The 20710-nt window shown below is 39.3% G+C and overlaps 2 protein-coding genes across 2 annotated transcripts in view; one reads left to right on the forward strand and one right to left on the reverse strand.

The window, feature by feature from the left end:
- The window catches only part of LOC126874983 (uncharacterized), a 57044-nt gene that overhangs the window by 18644 nt on the left and 17690 nt on the right, over positions 1-20710 (reverse strand). The gene's annotated exons all lie outside the window — the stretch shown is intronic.
- On the forward strand, positions 17545-20708 carry LOC126875140 (uncharacterized). Its single transcript, XM_050637864.1, has 3 exons — positions 17545-17593; positions 17729-18003; positions 19058-20708. Exons 1-3 carry the CDS (start codon positions 17545-17547, stop codon positions 20102-20104), a joined length of 1371 nt encoding a protein of 456 aa, XP_050493821.1. The 3' UTR covers positions 20105-20708.

A 20710-nucleotide genomic window follows, 5' to 3' on the forward strand; every position in this document is an offset into this window, starting at 1 on the left:
GTTGTGTCGGAACCTCTTCACATAACTGTGTACCGATTCGTTGAAGTTTTGTCGTGTACGTTGCAGTTTATCGCGGGCTCCGTTGGATGTGATACTCACGGATACAAATTTTCTGAGGCTATCGAACAGGTCTTCATAGCTTTCGATTACAGAGTGGCGGATACTCTACGTTCTGCTTCTCCGATGATTCTTTGTGTTAAAATGAGGCGTAATAGCGTGCGTCTTTCTCGACATTCGGCTCGAGCTTCTTTTACCCGCTCAATAAACCCTTCTACTCCTATATCATCTTGTCCATTGAGCATAGGGATGAAGTCTAAGCAGGTTTTTGCACTGTACGTAGGATTGTCGTAATCTATAGTTTCTTCTTCACTGTCTATATGGTCCGTTTCGTTTTTCGTCTCGGTCTTTTTAGGAACATGTGGTTGATTTTTCCGAATAGTGCTGGCACTAGCGTCTTCGGTTATAATAGAGTTGAATTCAGATGTAGCGACTGACTGAATTCCTAATCGTAGTTCAGCGTAATTCCTACCTAAGAGTTCGATTTCTCTAACGCGTTGTTGACTTTCGTCTTGTATTAATTTATGCAAATTATTAAAAGCTAGTTCGTTTCTTTCGTTCTGCTTCTGCATAGAGTCTAGTATGGCCCGAATATTTGGATCCATACCAGTAGCCATAGGGCTAACAGAAGATGTGTCTTCTGATTTTTTGCTCATAGTGGTTATTGTACTGTTGTTGGAGTCTGTACTAGCGAAGCTATTGCGACGAGTACGATAATATTTAAAAGAATCCAGTTCTTTACCTGAATATTCTTCTTTTCGTGACCAGTTTCAGTTTTGGTGATGACCGTAGTCCGCTTTCCGTAGAAGTCGTTTTCACGCAAAGTGAGCTGATCTGCAGAGGTCCGCTGATCCCTCAATCTTCAATGATGCACGTATGCCGAAATGCGTAATTTCGTTTTCTTGAAGTTGATGGATCCTGGCAGGATCGCCAAAATGTCACGTAAAATGGATACTTGGGTTGCGAGAGAAAAGAAAGCTGAGTCGTAGCCCAACTATTAATTCTCTTTTATCGAACTTTATTATGACTTTGGCACTTACAGTAGAATAACGTTGAACAGAGAAAGGGGTGTTGTACAAGAACAGCAACTAGAACGAGAACTCCCCGGGCTGGGTGAAGTCTCGGCTTATATACACCCTGGCTTGGGGATGTTGGGGGGTTTGGTGTGGATTCCAAGGAGTCCGAAAGTCGGGGTTGGGGCCTTATCTCTGATGGGGACTAAGATGCGTCGCGGCGTTGGCGTCCGACAGTCGGGAGTCGATGTCTCTTCTCTGAGAGGTAATTGGTGTCACAGTATCTTGGTGATTTTTCTGTAAGCTTCTGGGTTCCTCGGCAGTATTTTTACTTTATTGTTATTTATCTTTAGGTTATAGTCCTCCTTGGAGATATCTCTCTCTAAGGACTTGATCATTGTCTGTATGTCGATGACGTCGTCCACAAATATTGGTGGGGGAGGGGGGATTCTCTGTGATTGTTGGTTTGGCGGCGGGTCTGCGATTTCCATGGCGTCGTTAGTGGATTGCAGTACGGCGAACCTGTTGCGGGTGTTTATTTGTATGTTATCCACTGCAATTGTAGCATTTTACATCGTTTATTTTTCCCGTGTATGGGCAGTTCATTGTTAGATGCTTTTCTGCGCATTTGACACACGCCAGGTTTCTGTTGCAGTAATTTTTTGTATGTCCATATTGTTGACACCGCATGCATTGTGGTATGTCTATTTTATGTCTGGGTGGCTCGACTGTAATTATTGTGTTTAATTATTGTGATTACTGCTTTGTAGCTTTTATCAGATTTGGGTTGGCAAGTATGATACCCAGCGCATTTTTCCTTTAGCGCTTTTGTCACTTTCCTATAGATTTCTGGGGTATTAGTTTGTACTTTTACCCGATCCAGTTTGAGTTGTTTAATGGTGTAGTTTTCTTTTCCTGCCGTGCTGTTTAGCAAATCAATGAGGGGGTCTATTATTTTAGCGTCTATGTAGATTGGTGGTAGCTTGGGAGTGTGTGTTCTTGGTTTTTCTGTTGGGTCTGTGTCCATCTCTTCTGTCAGTGAGCTGAAGCAGTTTTGTATAGGAATTTCTTGTAGCCATTGTTGTCTTTCTGATTCTATAGTCTTCCTAACATTTGTGTTTGTATTTATTTTTCGTTTTTTGCTGGGAGTTACAGTCTTCCAGCTTTCATTCTGATGTGATAAGTCATTGTTGATGTTATTCTTCTCGTCATTCTTTTGTGTAGCTTCCATTTCTGTTTCCTTTATAATTGAGCAATCATGATCTTCGTTTGTTGATTGATTTGGGTTTGTTATATCTACAGCTCTGTTTATAAAATATGTTTTGCCTTTGTTTAATATTTTTATTGGTTGTATTTGTTGCACATTTCCCATTACTTAGCGATTGACTCTGTCTTGAGCCACTTTCTTTTCCCCACTTGTCGCACTTACGGAAACACTGATTCACACGTCCGCATAGCTCGGCTGCACGGGCAGAACTGGGATGGTCTCCTTGACAGAGGATGCACTTCGCAGGGGTTTCTGGAGATTTCGTGCACTGCTCAGTAGGGTGTATACCTGCACATTTAACGCAGCGGAAATTACGGTTGCAGTATTTCTGCGTGTGACCGTACCTTTGGCACCGTTTACATTGCACTATCTCTTTCTTTATTAAAGGAAGTTCGATTTTCACTACCGAGTTCATTAGTCCAGTTATGTTATAGATTTGTTTGTTATTTGGTTTTCGTTTTAAATCGATGAAGAATAGGGATAGCGGGTTTTTTGAAATTCTATGTCTAATGTTGCTTATATTTGTTACTTCGTGGCCAAGATTTAGGAGTTTTCCGAATTTCAATTCATCTAAGTTTGCTGAGTGGTGGATGTTGCGTAGAACCACTCGGAAAGGTCTTTCTTGTTTAAGCTGGTATGTGTGGAAGTTGGCATTCATGGTCTTTAGTAGTTTTGTGAGCCTTCTATATGAGACTGGGTTAGTCGGCAGAATTTTGACTTGGTTATTATTTATTTTTAGTTTATATTCCTCTTTGTTGATATCTTTCTCAATGGGCTTTACCATTGTTTGTATATCGATGACATCATTAACAAATATAGGTGGGAGAGGGGAATTTTTTTGCGTTCTTCCCTGTTTTACTACGTCCACGAACTTTAGTTCGCGACGTATTTACGGCTTATTTTGGCGATGCGTTCGATTTTTGGTTTTTTCGCATTGTTTATCTTTTCGTTGAGCTTTTGCGCAGCTCTACTAGCTTGGGGCATCCCTCGTATGACGCGGGGTGTTCGTAATTTTTCCAGTCAACGCAAAATATTTTGCCTTTGGTTGCTTCGTTGGTGCGGCGTTGATTGCTTCGATGGCGAGAAGGGTGTGTGTCTTCCCGTTTTCCTAGTACCTCATTCTTTTTTTTTTTTTTTATTAATTACACAATTGCATTTGGCGTTGTGGCCTCTTTTGTTGGTCCAGTTTGTGGTTGCCTTTTCTTCTTGCGTGTAGTGCTTTTCTTCGTCTGTGCTTTCCTGTTTATCCTTGTTGAGATATGTGTAATTTTCTGTGCTGGACTGAGTTAAGTGCGTAGTAGAAATACTTGTCGGAGATAAGAGGACACCGGTGCCTTCCCTCTGAAACCTCGGGAAAGTCCATAAAAACATTGTAATTAAAATCTACAGTTGTAACTAAACGATTTGCCGTCATTCTAACCAATTGTATTTGTTTGAGACTTGTGACAATGAGCTTGGGCTCAAGGCGACAATTAGTCGCCGAACGTGGCCGCGGTCAACGGGACGAACTCTCCATCTAACAAAGGCATTGAGTAATCCTATAGCTCTCCTTAAAAGAAAGATTTGTAGCGGCACGTGGCAGTAAACATTCCAACGGTTTCTGTCCCGTAGCTTGCCACACGCAGATCCTATTCTCCGGGCAGGATGTTTACCAGATGTCGACGCGTCTCCACTAATATCGTCATAAACACTAATATCTAGTTACCTAAAATCCTTCAACAGATACACAGTCTTTGTCCCAGTTACGGGAAGACAGGAGAGACCTATTTTTCCACGAACGACGTCTCCCACTAGCAACCCTCCCTCAAGGGCAGCTAGCATCCTTTTCTAACTACCGATATGGAGATTGGCCAATTAGCAGCAACGTCAATTTCCCTTACTTTCCGAACGTAGGATGTCCCCGACGAATCCGATGATCTCGTGTCCTTAGACACACCCCGTCATAGCTTTCCTCTGGGGTATCACCGGGACGGAAAGTCATTCTCTCTTGCGGTCTCATCGACAAAAAAGGATTAACTCCTTACGGTCAGCGAATATTAACACAGAATCCGACTTAGATTTTTGCGAGTGCGTACGACTACCGTCCCGTTGTCCGCGGATTCGTTATTGAACCTAGGATCATTGTCATTAGTCTCTCGAGTATCTGATCACCACGGTTACTTGTCCGGTTCTATGGTAATCGTATTTGCACTAGCCAATGTCTTCTCTATTGCATAACGACGACGTGTAATCCAAACGAAGATTCGCTTTACGCCCCTAACCGTAATTCTAATGCAAACCCGACATACTTATATGTATATATCAGTGTGTGGAAGTATGTGTGTGTGCGCAGCATCTTGAAACAAAGGAATGTAAACAGTCAGTCGGTTAAGAGTCGTCGATGAAGAGTCGGGTGTAGAAGGTGCTGAGACACTTGCAAGTGTGTATCGATAAATATATAAAGAATCGTCTATGTAATAAATATATCATTATTTTAGTAATAACTGTCAATATAAATTTAATGTTCCTATAACATTATTTCGGCTTCAAAGATCCACAATTCTCAACAATCCTCTAACTCTTTAGCTCTGGTCACCAGATTTGAGTGATTTTCCTGTTTTTTTTTTGCTTTTGTTTTTTTTACAGTTGATCGTGAACCTTCGAACAGGACGAACCTCTGAGCCCAAAAGGGATGCTAGGCTTTGGTCCTGGCAGTGAGCGCGTCAATCTATACAGTTATTCAATGATAGAAAAATAACAAAAAAAAAAAAACAAAAACAAAAAAGTGGAAAAGTGACAAAAATTGAAAAATAGTGCATGTACCATCATCACTATAAATAAAAAAATAGGAGACGACGATAATGAAGCCAAAAGCAAGAAAGCGGACCCCGCCATAAACGCAACAAAAAAAGCCACGTGAAGAAAAATTATAACACAAAAGACGTCCAAGGACACCAACAGCAGTGTAACACTGATAGCACAAAAGACGCGGAAACACAATCCTCCGCCATACCTGATAAATAGGAACAAAAGAACATATAATAGCCAAGAAAGCATAAACCAAGAAGAACACAACACACAAGATGCGACCGACCGTCGGAAAAAAGAAAACATGAAACAGACCAGAAGCTCTCCACCGTCGGCAATTCCAACAAAAAACAGATTCGAAGTCGTACAATCACAAGAATCCAATTTATCTCAACGAAAGCATCAACAATGCAAAATACGATCTTGGAAAACATAAAGAAAAAGAACGAGGAATTACGACACAAAGCAAGCAGGCACAAAGCAAGACACCCCGCGTCATACGAGGGATGCCCCAAGCTAGTAGAGCTGCGCAAAAGCTCAACGAAAAGATAAACAATGCGAAAAAACCAAAAATCGAACGCATCGCCAAAATAAGTCGTAAATACGTCGCGAACTAATGTTCGTGGACGTAGTAAAACAGGGAAGAAAGCAAAAAAATTCCCCTCTCCCACCTATATTTGTTAATGATGTCATCGATATACAAACAATGGTAAAGTCCATTGAGAAAGATATCAACAAAGAGGAATATAAACTAAAAATAAATAATAACCAAGTCAAAATTCTGCCGACTAACCCAGTCTCATATAGAAGGCTCACAAAACTACTAAAGACCATGAATGCCAACTTCCACACATACCAGCTTAAACAAGAAAGACCTTTCCGAGTGGTTCTACGCAACATCCACCACTCAGCAAACTTAGATGAATTGAAATTCGGAAAACTCCTAAATCTTGGCCACGAAGTAACAAATATAAGCAACATTAGACATAGAATTTCAAAAAACCCGCTATCCCTATTCTTCATCGATTTAAAACAAAAACCAAATAACGAACAAATCTACAACATAACTGGACTAATGAACTCGGTAGTGAAAATCGAACCTCCTTTAATAAAGAAAGAGATAGTGCAATGTAAACGGTGCCAAAGGTACGGTCACAATAACTGTCACATACAACAGGACAGCGCAGAAACTCAGACATCAACAAATGTACAGCATGTAATGAATATCAACCACAATAATACCCACACCTTTGGTAGCCGAAGCTACACGCAAGTAACCAAACAATCAACACCCTTAGACAACCAAAACCAGAACAACAACATCAATGACGCTACAGAAATCAAAGAACTACTAAAGCAATCCATCAAAAACACCGAAATGCTAACAAAAATGATAAGCGAACAAAACGCAGTCCTCAGACAGCAAACGCAACAAATCACAGTCATGTTACAACTTCAGTTCCCTGTTGAGAGTTCGCTGTTGAGTGCCGAAGCGTGCAGACGTGTGTCTAATGCTCTGTGAAGTTCGTAAAACAACACGTGACGCCCATCCGTCGAAAGTGAACATAGCCAAGTATTTTCTATCTTTCTAGAGAAAAATTCCTACGCTCCTAACCTTTACCCGAATCATAGCCTCATAGCCTCTCGACTAGTTATTCAACTCGAATTAACTAGCTCGATGATGGCCCAGGAATCACGACCAGGCTCTCCTGAACAAATTCGCAATTACCCCTCGCTACCTCCTCCGTGGCAGAAGTGTAGCAGAACTCTTCGCACCAACGACGCTAATATTACCAAGAAACGGAAAATAGAAACAGCAAAACCATACACAATCGAGACCCGGAACGAACAATCAACGATACAAATAAACACCCGCAACAGGTTCGCCGTACTGCAATCCACTAACGACGCCATGGAAATCGCAGACCCGCCGCCAAACCAACAATCACAGAGAATCCCCCCTCCCCTACCAATATTTGTGGACGACGTCATCGACATACAGACAATGATCAAGTCCTTAGAGAGAGATATCTCCAAGGAGGACTATAACCTAAAGATAAATAACAATAAAGTAAAAATACTGCCGAGGAACCCAGAAGCTTACAGAAAAATCACCAAGATACTGTGACACCAATTACCTCTCAGAGAAGAGACATCGACTCCCGACTGTCGGACGCCAACGCGGCGACGCATCTTAGTCCCCATCAGAGATAAGGCCCCAACCCCGACTTTCGGACTCCTTGGAATCCACACCAAACCCCCCAACATCCCCAAGCCAGGGTGTATATAAGCCGAGACTTCACCCAGCCCGGGGAGTTCTCGTTCTAGTTGCTGTTCTTGTACAACACCCCTTTCTCTGTTCAACGTTATTCTACTGTAAGTGCCAAAGTCATAATAAAGTTCGATAAAAGAGAATTAATAGTTGGGCTACGACTCAGCTTTCTTTTCTCTCGCAACCCAAGTATCCATTTTACGTGACATTTTGGCGATCCTGCCAGGATCCATCAACTTCAAGAAAACGAAATTACGCATTTCGGCATACGTGCATCATTGAAGATTGAGGGATCAGCGGACTTCTGCAGATCAGCTCACTTTGCGTGAAAACGACTTCTACGGAAAGCGGACTACGGTCATCACCAAAACTGAAACTGGTCACGAAAAGAAGAATATTCAGGTAAAGAACTGGATTCTTTTAAATATTATCGTACTCGTCGCAATAGCTTCGCTAGTACAGACTCCAACAACAGTACAATAACCACTATGAGCAAAAAATCAGAAGACACATCTTCTGTTAGCCCTATGGCTACTGGTATGGATCCAAATATTCGGGCCATACTAGACTCTATGCAGAAGCAGAACGAAAGAAACGAACTAGCTTTTAATAATTTGCATAAATTAATACAAAACGAAAGTCAACAACGCGTTAGAGAAATCGAACTCTTAGGTAGGAATTACGCTGAACTACGATTAGGAATTCAGTCAGTCGCTACATCTGAATTCAACTCTATTATAACCGAAGACGCTAGTGCCAGCACTATTCGGAAAAATCAACCACATGTTCCTAAAAAGACCGAGACGAAAAACGAAACGGACCATATAGACAGTGAAGAAGAAACTATAGATTACGACAATCCTACGTACAGTGCAAAAACCTGCTTAGACTTCATCCCTATGCTCAATGGACAAGATGATATAGGAGTAGAAGGGTTTATTAAGCGGGTAAAAGAAGCTCGAGCCGAATGTCGAGAAAGACGCACGCTATTACGCCTCATTTTAACACAAAGAATCATCGGAGAAGCAGAACGTAGAGTATCCGCCACTCTGTAATCGAAAGCTATGAAGACCTGTTCGATAGCCTCAGAAAATTTGTATCCGCGAGTATCACATCCAACGGAGCCCGCGATAAACTGCAACGTACACGACAAAACTTCAACGAATCGGTACACAGTTATGTGAAGAGGTTCCGACACAACCTCAACGAACTACTATACGCACTCCAACACGAAATTCGCGATCCGATACGTCGTGCAGTCGCTATAGGTCTTGAAAACGAACGAGCCACCAAGATTTTCACCGTAAATTTGAAACCCGAAATAGAAACACGCACATCATCTAAAGGACCAAAGAATCTCCAACAAGCACAGGATGCAGCCTTCGAGGCAGAGTTACTTATAGGGGAAATCGAACGCAACAAAAACATAGCAAGAGGAAGAATAATGAATCGACCAATTGCGAGCGCCGACGCCCAATTCCAAGGTACACCTAACGCAAGAAGAAATATCACGCTTGAGAACACCACACGGCCGAAACCAATGAATCCACTCACGGAAAGAAGAGCGATGATGGAACGATCACCGCCCAAATGTTTCAAATGTAGTCAAGTGGGACATTTAGCCAACGCTTGTACCCAACAGCGAAATTTTCCATCAGCCAGCCGAAGAAACTTACCGCCTCCGAGAAATTATCCTATAATGACGGACGAAGAGAGTATGAACCTCGAGGAATACCAAGGGTCAACACGACCACAGGAAGATTGCTTACTGTACGGTTCAAGAGGAATGACGGATCAATAACGCACTTAGTCGACACAGGAGCCGGGATCAACCTTATTAAAGAAAATCGGGTGATATTGTCACGGTGGTCGTGAGAACGCAGCGAAAGGATAATAATATCTCACATACCTTAGCCAGCAAAATAGTAACTAAGCAGTAATAGAAACCCTATGTGACCGGCATCCAGCGACAACCCCTCCACAGGAACCAAGTCCTTGATATAAAAAAATATCTCTCAAGTCAGTACGCCTATATAGCTATATAGCTAAAGCAAGACGAGTTACCGAATCTAACAAAAGGCGATACCAGAGGGATCAAATGCGAAAAATTATTAAAACACAGACGATATTCCGAGTAAAAGATAAAGTATGGGTACATAACGATCACAAAACTAACAAGCTAGACCACGAATGGCTAGGACCTGCAGAAATCCTTTCATCCAATCCACCCACCTATCTTATCGAATATTCCAACGGTCACACGCAAAGAATCCACGGTAACAGGCTAAAACCCTACCTTTCAGGAAGAAGACCATAATATGGATCATCATAACACTCGAGTACATTAGAAGCGATCTAGAAGTAAAACCATTAAATTACGCCAACATATTCCTGGAACACATTGACAATTGCTATCTGTACAACGAACAAATAGATATCACCCTTATAGTAGGCCTTAACGATCCAATTGACCAAGTTAATAGATTACAACGCGTAATAGATTTAATAGACCGTCAATGTAAACCACCTTGCGCTTACACACCAGAAATAAGCAGCCTAAAATTTAAGTACAGAAATCTTCAAAACCTGACTCGGCAACTCAAATTATTATTGCGTTATAAAAGCAAACGCGGATTGCTCAATGTCATAGGCTCAGTATCCAAAACTTTATTCGGAACTCTCGACGAAAACGATCTAGAACTCATTAACAAGAACATCGATACATTATTTGATTCCAACAATAAAATAAAAACAATTCTTAGTAACCAAACCGCACTCATCAAACGCGTGCTAGACAATACCAAAACAAATCAACTTGAAAACTTAGCCAACGATATACACAAGATTGAAAACCACAATGAAAAAAACGAAATATTAGTCTCCCTACTAATTCAAACCGAATCTACCATATCAGAACTCCATATAAACATCGACGAAATTTTTAACACTGTTATGTTAGGGAAACAAGGAGTCATAAACCCACAAGTTATAGAACCCGAACAATTCTTAAAAACACTTGACCAAATAACGAGACAAAACTTTATGACTAACCATATCGAACCTTCAGTTCAAAACTTTCAACTAATTCTAGATCTAAGCAAACTAAAGGTATGGATAAGAGATAACAAACTTATATATACAATAACTGTGCCGCTTTTGGAAAATAATGAATGGAAAATAACTAAAATTTACCCGATACCTTCCAAACAAAACTCTGTATTCATTGCGCCTGTAATAGAAACTGATTTGATACTAACCGACTCAGAACAATACACCTTTGTCGATAGTCACTACTTAAACAAATATTGTAAACGAACGGCTATCATCCACATTTGTAAAAGAACTCAACCGAGTCACAATAGAATCAATTCACCTGAATGCAGATCGGAATTAATTAATAATCGACAGACAGTCAAAACTTGCCCGACTGCTGTCTTCAAGCTGGAAGAATTGACGTTCGTACCTTTGCAAACGGAAAATCATTATATTATTATTCCTGCGAAAAATGTACAAATCGACGTGTTATGTAAGACACATAAAATCCTAGAGATTAGACGATCAAGCTTAATCAGCAGTAAAACCGGGTGCATAATCACATACGATCATAATATTATGAAAATAGGAGGATCACATAAAAATATCTCTTACGAAACCAAATTTAAGAATAGCATATACAGCTTCGAAGAAACAGATGTTCCAATATTAGAGAAAATATTAGAAACAGCTCCAAAAGTAACTCACAATTTTAACCAATATAAAGCCAACCTCGACACATTACAAACACAAATCAGTACCCTGCAATTTGAGCGACGCATAAATTCATTGAAGGAATATGGCATATCCACACTACAAATATTAGGAATCGTAGCCCTAGGACTAGGAACAATATATGTAATGTACAAATGTAAACTTTTCGAATGTCTACGCCGATCACTTCCTAAAAATGTACGTATCAAAATACTCTGCCCTACCGCTCGCGTAAACAGGATCGATCAAACATCAACAGTACCAAGGACGGTCACCTTCCAAAATATCACCGAAGGCGAAGATGAGGGGATCATTCAACTTAGAAGCCCCACCAGAGCCTTACGCTTTAGCGGAGCAAAGCGAAGCTAAGGAGGGGGGAATGTCACGGTGGTCGTGAGAACGCAGCGAAAGGATAATTATATCTCACATACCTTAGCCAGCAAAATAGTAACTAAGCAGTAATAGAAACCCTATGTGACCGGCATCCAGCGACAACCCCTCCACAGGAACCAAGTCCTTGATATAACAAAATACCTCTCAAGTCAGTACTCGACATTCTTTTCTGTGCTGTTTTACCATTCTGTATCGTTACTCTGTCAGTGTTTAATAAATTTTCTAATAACAATCAAAATTGAAGTACGAATCTCTCACCTTGCGTGCGGAACGTGAAATTACCCCGAATCGACGTGACACCCACCTTATGTTCACGAGTTAAATGGAACAGCTGAGCGCTACAATAGAACAATCATGAATTCCGCTAGATGCTTATTACATGATTCAAAGCTGAATATTAAATATTGGCCGGAAATAGTTAGAGCCGCGGCGTACTTAAAAAATAGAACCGTTACAAACACATATGAAAATAAAACACCATTTGAAATATTTTTAAAAAGGAAACCGAATATAAATAATTTAAGATTGTACGGAAGTGGAGTTTTCGTAAGAATACCCGAAGTTAAAAGAAATTCGAAATGGGACAAAAAAGCAGACACGGGGATACTTGTAGGTTATGAAAACAATGGATATAGGATACTAGTTAATAATAAAATTGTAATTGCAAGACACGTAGAATTTATAGATGAAGATGATAATTTAGTAGGATTTCGAGGAGAAGATGGACCAGGCAATGAGACAGAAAAGGTTTTTGAAGAACATTCGGATGTAAACGAAAAGGTCGAGCAGGTTGCAATAAAAAAGGAGAGAAATTTAAGTAACGAATCAGAAGAAAAACTTGAGGACACAGAAAGTAATTTGAGAAGGTCAGGACGGGAAAGAAAGAAACCTCAAAGATATGGCCAAACGAGCTCATATTTCATTTATGTGAATATAGTTAGTGCACACAGTCCTCAAACCTATGAAGAAGCTTTAAGTGGAGATGACAGCGGTTCATGGAAAGAAGCAATGGATCGAGAAATGAATAGTTTAATGAAAAATAAGACCTGGCAATTAGTAGAAAAACCAAAAGACAAAAAAGTATTAGACTTGAAATGGATATATACGAATAAATCTGATAATCGTAAGAAAGCGCGACTAGTTGTTCGAGGCTTCCAACAAAAAGAAGTACTGGAAGATTTATACTCTCCAGTAGCAAAAATGCAAACGTTGAAGTTATTACTATCTTATTGTTGTCAATATGGTTTGACGATTATGCAAATGGATGTAGAAACAGCTTTCTTAAACGGAACTATAAAATCGGAAGTATTTGTAAAACAACCTATAGGTTACGACGATAAAAGCGGGAAAGTATGTAAATTATCAAAAGCGTTATATGGATTGCGTGAAAGTTCAAGAGCTTGGTATGAATGTTTCGACGAATATATGAAAAAATTAGGATTTCAAAGAAGTAAGAGTGATTATTGTCTGTATATGAAGTATGAGAGCGATGATGTTATATATTTAATTCTATTCGTAGACGACTTATTAATATGTGGAAAAAACATAAGAAAAATCGATGAAATTAAAAAAAAATTGTCAAACAAATTTTTGATGAAGGACTTGGGTGAAGTAAAGACTTACTTAGGAATAAACATTGAATACGATAATAAGAAGTGTGAGATGAAACAGGATCAAAGTAGTTATATATAGAGTCATTAGCGAAACATTATAATATAGAAAACAGTAAATTATATTTTACACCAATGGAACAAAACTTAAGTTTAGAACCCGCACAATCAGCTTTAGACGATATAAGATATAGAAATCTCATAGGAGCTTTGTTATATATTAGTACTGGAACAAGATTAGACGTTAGCTATAGTGCAAATTATTTAAGTCGATTTCAAAACAGTTACAACGAGACCCACTATAAATATGCATTGAGAATCTTGAAATACTTATATTTAACTAGGAAATTAAAATTAACTTATAAAAGAAATTTGAATGCTGAAGTTATTGATTGTTTTGTTGACGCTGACTGGGCTGGAAATAAAGTAGATAGAAAATCCACTACGGGATTTATCATAAGATTTTTCGGAAACGCAATTTACTGGAAATCGAGAAAGCAAAGTAGCGTAACAAAATCATCAACAGCCGTCGAGTATGTAGCTTTATCGGAAGCTGTGAACGAAATTAAATTTGTAAAAAAATTGTTGAAAGATTTTAAAATAATGATCGAGACACCAATAAAAATTTACGAAGATAATTCTGGAGCGATTGCGATATCAAAATTTGGAAATTTAACAAAAAATTCTAAGTACATTGAAGTTCACTTCCATTTTGTGAATGAAAGTTACGAAAATAAAGAAATTGACATTATAAAAGTAGATTCAGAAAATAATGTAGCTGATATTTTAACGAAGGCTCTAGGGAGGAATAAATTTGAAAATTTTAGATTATTTTTAAGAATAGTTTGATTGACTTATAAAAGGAAATGAATATGCAGCACAAAAAATTAAGGAGGTGTGTTGAGATATGTGTAATTTTCTGTGCTGGACTGAGTTAAGTGCGTAGTAGAAATACTTATATGTATATATCAGTGTGTGGAAGTATGTGTGTGTGCGCAGCGTCTCGAAACAAAGGAATGTAAACAGTCAGTCGGTTAAGAGTCGTCGATGAAGAGTCGGGTGTAGAAGGTGCTGAGACGCGTGCAAGTGTATATCGATAAATATATAAAGAATCGTCTATGTAATAAATATATCATTATTTTAGTAATAACTGTCAATATAAATTTAATGTTCCTATAACATTATTTCGGCTTCAAAGATCCACAATTCTCAACAATCCTCTAACTCTTTAGCTCTGGTCACCAGATTTGAGTGATTTTCCTGTTTTTTTTTTGTTTTTTGTTTTTTTTACAGTTGATCGTGAACCTTCGAACAGGACGAACCTCTGAGCCCAAAAGGGATGCTAGGCTTTGGTCCTGGCAGTGAGCGCGTCAATCTATACAGTTATTCAATGATAGAAAAATAACAAAAAAAAAAAAAAAAAAAAAACAAAAAAGTGGAAAAGTGACAAAAATTGAAAAATAGTGCATGTACCATCATCACTATAAATAAAAAAATCCTCCGCCATACCTGATAAATAGGAACAAAAGAACATATAATAGCCAAGAAAGCATAAACCAAGAAGAACACAACACACAAGATGCGACCGACCGTCGGAAAAAAGAAAACATGAAACAGACCAGAAGCTCTCCACCGTCGGCAATTCCAACAAAAAACAGATTCGAAGTCGTACAATCACAAGAATCCAATTTATCTCAACGAAAGCATCAACAATGCAAAATACGATCTTGGAAAACATAAAGAAAAAGAACGAGGAATTACGAAGCAAGACACCCCGCGTCATACGAGGGATGCCCCAAGCTAGTAGAGCTGCGCAAAAGCTCAACGAAAAGATAAACAATGCGAAAAAACCAAAAATCGAACGCATCGCCAAAATAAGCCGTAAATACGTCGCGAACTAAAGTTCGTGGACGTAGTAAAACAGGGAAGAACGCAAAAAAATTCCCCTCTCCCACCTATATTTGTTAATGATGTCATCGATATACAAACAATGGTAAAGCCCATTGAGAAAGATATCAACAAAGAGGAATATAAACTAAAAATAAATAATAACCAAGTCAAAATTCTGCCGACTAACCCAGTCTCATATAGAAGGCTCACAAAACTACTAAAGACCATGAATGCCAACTTCCACACATACCAGCTTAAACAAGAAAGACCTTTCCGAGTGGTTCTACGCAACATCCACCACTCAGCAAACTTAGATGAATTGAAATTCGGAAAACTCCTAAATCTTGGCCACGAAGTAACAAATATAAGCAACATTAGACATAGAATTTCAAAAAACCCGCTATCCCTATTCTTCATCGATTTAAAACGAAAACCAAATAACAAACAAATCTATAACATAACTGGACTAATGAACTCGGTAGTGAAAATCGAACTTCCTTTAATAAAGAAAGAGATAGTGCAATGTAAACGGTGCCAAAGGTACGGTCACACGCAGAAATACTGCAACCGTAATTTCCGCTGCGTTAAATGTGCAGGTATACACCCTACTGAGCAGTGCACGAAATCTCCAGAAACCCCTGCGAAGTGCATCCTCTGTCAAGGAGACCATCCCAGTTCTGCCCGTGCAGCCGAGCTATGCGGACGTGTGAATCAGTGTTTCCGTAAGTGCGACAAGTGGGGAAAAGAAAGTGGCTCAAGACAGAGTCAATCGCTAAGTAATGGGAAATGTGCAACAAATACAACCAATAAAAATATTAAACAAAGGCAAAACATATTTTATAAACAGAGCTGTAGATATAACAAACCCAAATCAATCAACAAACGAAGATCATGATTGCTCAATTATAAAGGAAACAGAAATGGAAGCTACACAAAAGAATGACGAGAAGAATAACATCAACAATGACTTATCACATCAGAATGAAAGCTGGAAGACTGTAACTCCCAGCAAAAAACGAAAAATAAATACAAACACAAATGTTAGGAAGACTATAGAATCAGAAAGACAACAATGGCTACAAGAAATTCCTATACAAAACTGCTTCAGCTCACTGACAGAAGAGATGGACACAGACCCAACAGAAAAACCAAGAACACACACTCCCAAGCTACCACCAATCTACATAGACGCTAAAATAATAGACCCCCTCATTGATTTGCTAAACAGCACGGCAGGAAAAGAAAACTACACCATTAAACAACTCAAACTGGATCGGGTAAAAGTACAAACTAATACCCCAGAAATCTATAGGAAAGTGACAAAAGCGCTAAAGGAAAAATGCGCTGGGTATCATACTTGCCAACCCAAATCTGATAAAAGCTACAAAGCAGTAATCACAATAATTAAACACAATAATTACAGTCGAGCCACCCAGACATAAAATAGACATACCACAATGCATGCGGTGTCAACAATATGGACATACAAAAAATTACTGCAACAGAAACCTGGCGTGTGTCAAATGCGCAGAAAAGCATCTAACAATGAACTGCCCATACACGGGAAAAATAAACGATGTAAAATGCTACAATTGCAGTGGATAACATACAAATAAACACCCGCAACAGGTTCGCCGTACTGCAATCCACTAACGACGCCATGGAAATCGCAGACCCGCCGCCAAACCAACAATCACAGAGAATCCCCCCTCCCCCACCAATATTTGTGGACGACGTCATCGACATACAGACAATGATCAAGTCCTTAGAGAGAGATATCTCCAAGGAGGACTATAACCTAAAGATAAATAACAATAAAGTAAAAATACTGCCGAGGAACCCAGAAGCTTACAGAAAAATCACCAAGATACTGTGACACCAATTACCTCTCAGAGAAGAGACATCGACTCCCGACTGTCGGACGCCAACGCCGCGACGCATCTTAGTCCCCATCAGAGATAAGGCCCCAACCCCGACTTTCGGACTCCTTGGAATCCACACCAAACCCCCCAACATCCCCAAGCCAGGGTGTATATAAGCCGAGACTTCACCCAGCCCGGGGAGTTCTCGTTCTAGTTGCTGTTCTTGTACAACACCCCTTTCTCTGTTCAACGTTATTCTACTGTAAGTGCCAAAGTCATAATAAAGTTCGATAAAAGAGAATTAATAGTTGGGCTACGACTCAGCTTTCTTTTCTCTCGCAACCCAAGTATCCATTTTACGTGACATTTTGGCGATCCTGCCAGGATCCATCAACTTCAAGAAAACGAAATTACGCATTTCGGCATACGTGCATCATTGAAGATTGAGGGATCAGCGGACCTCTGCAGATCAGCTCACTTTGCGTGAAAACGACTTCTACGGAAAGCGGACTACGGTCATCACCAAAACTGAAACTGGTCACGAAAAGAAGAATATTCAGGTAAAGAACTGGATTCTTTTAAATATTATCGTACTCGTCGCAATAGCTTCGCTAGTACAGACTCCAACAACAGTACAATAACCACTATGAGCAAAAAATCAGAAGACACATCTTCTGTTAGCCCTATGGCTACTGGTATGGATCCAAATATTCGGGCCATACTAGACTCTATGCAGAAGCAGAACGAAAGAAACGAACTAGCTTTTAATAATTTGCATAAATTAATACAAAACGAAAGTCAACAACGCGTTAGAGAAATCGAACTCTTAGGTAGGAATTACGCTGAACTACGATTAGGAATTCAGTCAGTCGCTACATCTGAATTCAACTCTATTATAACCGAAGACGCTAGTGCCAGCACTATTCGGAAAAATCAACCACATGTTCCTAAAAAGACCGAGACGAAAAACGAAACGGACCATATAGACAGTGAAGAAGAAACTATAGATTACGACAATCCTACGTACAGTGCAAAAACCTGCTTAGACTTCATCCCTATGCTCAATGGACAAGATGATATAGGAGTAGAAGGGTTTATTAAGCGGGTAAAAGAAGCTCGAGCCGAATGTCGAGAAAGACGCACGCTATTACGCCTCATTTTAACACAAAGAATCATCGGAGAAGCAGAACGTAGAGTATCCGCCACTCTGTAATCGAAAGCTATGAAGACCTGTTCGATAGCCTCAGAAAATTTGTATCCGTGAGTATCACATCCAACGGAGCCCGCGATAAACTGCAACGTACACGACAAAACTTCAACGAATCGGTACACAGTTATGTGAAGAGGTTCCGACACAACCTCAACGAACTACTATACGCACTCCAACACGAAATTCGCGATCCGATACGTCGTGCAGTCGCTATAGGTCTTGAAAACGAACGAGCCACCAAGATTTTCACCGTAAATTTGAAACCCGAAATAGAAACACGCACATCATCTAAAGGACCAAAGAATCTCCAACAAGCACAGGATGCAGCCTTCGAGGCAGAGTTACTTATAGGGGAAATCGAACGCAACAAAAACATAGCAAGAGGAAGAATAATGAATCGACCAATTGCGAGCGCCGACGCCCAATTCCAAGGTACACCTAACGCAAGAAGAAATATCACGCTTGAGAACACCACACGGCCGATAGATCTAATTCGTACTAGCCTACGGGATAACGACGGTAAAGAATGGGACGAGATACTCAATTTTATATGTTTAGGGTATAATACAGCAGTTCACGAAGGAACAGGATTTACCCCTTTTGAATTAACGTTCGGAAGAAAAGCTAATTTACCGTCCGCAATTGCAAAAACCACCAACTTAACGTATAATGATATGTTCTCTCTATGGCAAAAACAGTTAAATAAATATATGGAGTTAGCGAGGCAAACACTAATAAATAGTAAGAAACGATACGCTCGAGATAAAAAAAGAAAGATCGTGCGAACCCAAACGATTTTCGAAGAAGGAGATTTCGTACTAGTTCACAACGATCACAAAAAAGACAAATTGGATACCGAATGGTTAGAGCCATATCAAATCCATCAAGTCAAAACACCGTATTACGAGATAATAATCGATAAGGTCATTAAGAAAATTCACGGTAATAGGTTAAAAACTTATTTTTCAGGACGCTTATCTCATGCACAACCCTCGTGCTCGGCCTGGAATTAATACCAATCGAAAACAATGCAATTTTCCTCGGAAAAATATCTAAAGCTTATTTGTACAATGAGGAAGTTAATGTATATATAGGAATAGATGTAGGTGATATAACTAACCACATCGATACATTAGGAAAACACATAAAAGAGACCCAGAAACATTGTACCACCTCGTGTCGAGTAAAATCAGAAATACTTTCCTTAACCAACAAGTTTAACAACGTCAAAACGCTAGGAACACATTTAAGATTACTGACTCACTCTAAAGTTAAGAGAGGATTGATAAACGCTATAGGCTCAATCAGCAAAACACTCTTCGGAACTCTAGATTCTGACGACTTACAGTTGATAGACCAGAATATCGACAAACTATTTAGCGAAGGAAACGAATTAAAAACCATTGTAACTAACCAAACCGCTCTAATTAGGAAAATCCTAAACACCGACAGCCTAAAGCAATTAGAAAAGGTAAACGCGGACATACGAAATGAAATAAATCAGGTAAACAAGCAAGAACTTCTAGTAGTCAAGATTATTTCTATAGAAAGCGCTTTGTCAGATTTACACTTTCAACTCAATGAAATGTTCAATCTAATTCTACTAGGAAAACAAGGAATTATTAGCCCCCAGATCATAAATCATCACACTTTCTTAGAACAATACGCTAAGGCTTTAGGAAAGCACACCATGAATAAAGAATTTTTACCAGAGGAAGGTAACTTCCAAAACATCTTAGACATCTCTACACTCACACTGTTTGTCCAAAGCGAAAAGATCTTCTTTAAAATTTCAATCCCAACAATAACTGACTCGGACTGGGATATAGAACAGGTATACCCCATACCGACTCAAAAGAACGGAGCATTTCTCGCTCCATTAGTCGAACGTCCGATATTTTTTACCTCAGGATTAACTTATGTGAATGTAGACCAGATGTATTTGGACAAGCAATGTCGAATCAGACGCGAATTATATATTTGTAAACAAACTTAACTCATACATTATAGACATTTGAAACACGATTGCGCATCCGAAATAATTAGTGTAGACAATACCATGAGATTTTGTAAATTCACAGTCTATAAAATCGTAGATGTAACTTTTATACCGCTCAAAAACGAAAATCACTACATAGCTATACCAAAAAAAACCAATAGAACTCAATATATTCTCGGAAGAAGGTCATCAAATTGTCAAACTGAAGCAACCGTCCCTGTTGAGAACTAAAATAACTGTAGATATATTGTATGGAGACAACCATATGAGAATCAGTGGTAATCCCAAGAACGTTTCTTACGATATTAAGGTTAAAACCATAAATATAACTAATAACGTAGATCTATCCTCAATGCTTGGTATCTTAGAAAAAACTCCCAAAGTAATGAGCAACCTAAACGGCTATACTGATACCTTGAGTCAAATAGAAGATAGAGCCAATCAATTAACTTTTTCGCACAGAATAACACAAATTAAAACTTGGGGTCTCAGCACGTTGCAAATTATAGGATATATATCCATTGGACTCATATGCTTGTATCTGCTTAATAAGACAGGACTGTCAAAACTGTGTATTCACATATTTTGCTGTGAAATTAAGAA

The sequence above is a fragment of the Bombus huntii genome, chromosome 17 (assembly GCF_024542735.1).
Source record: "Bombus huntii isolate Logan2020A chromosome 17, iyBomHunt1.1, whole genome shotgun sequence".
NCBI classification, from domain to species: Eukaryota; Metazoa; Arthropoda; class Insecta; order Hymenoptera; family Apidae; genus Bombus; species Bombus huntii.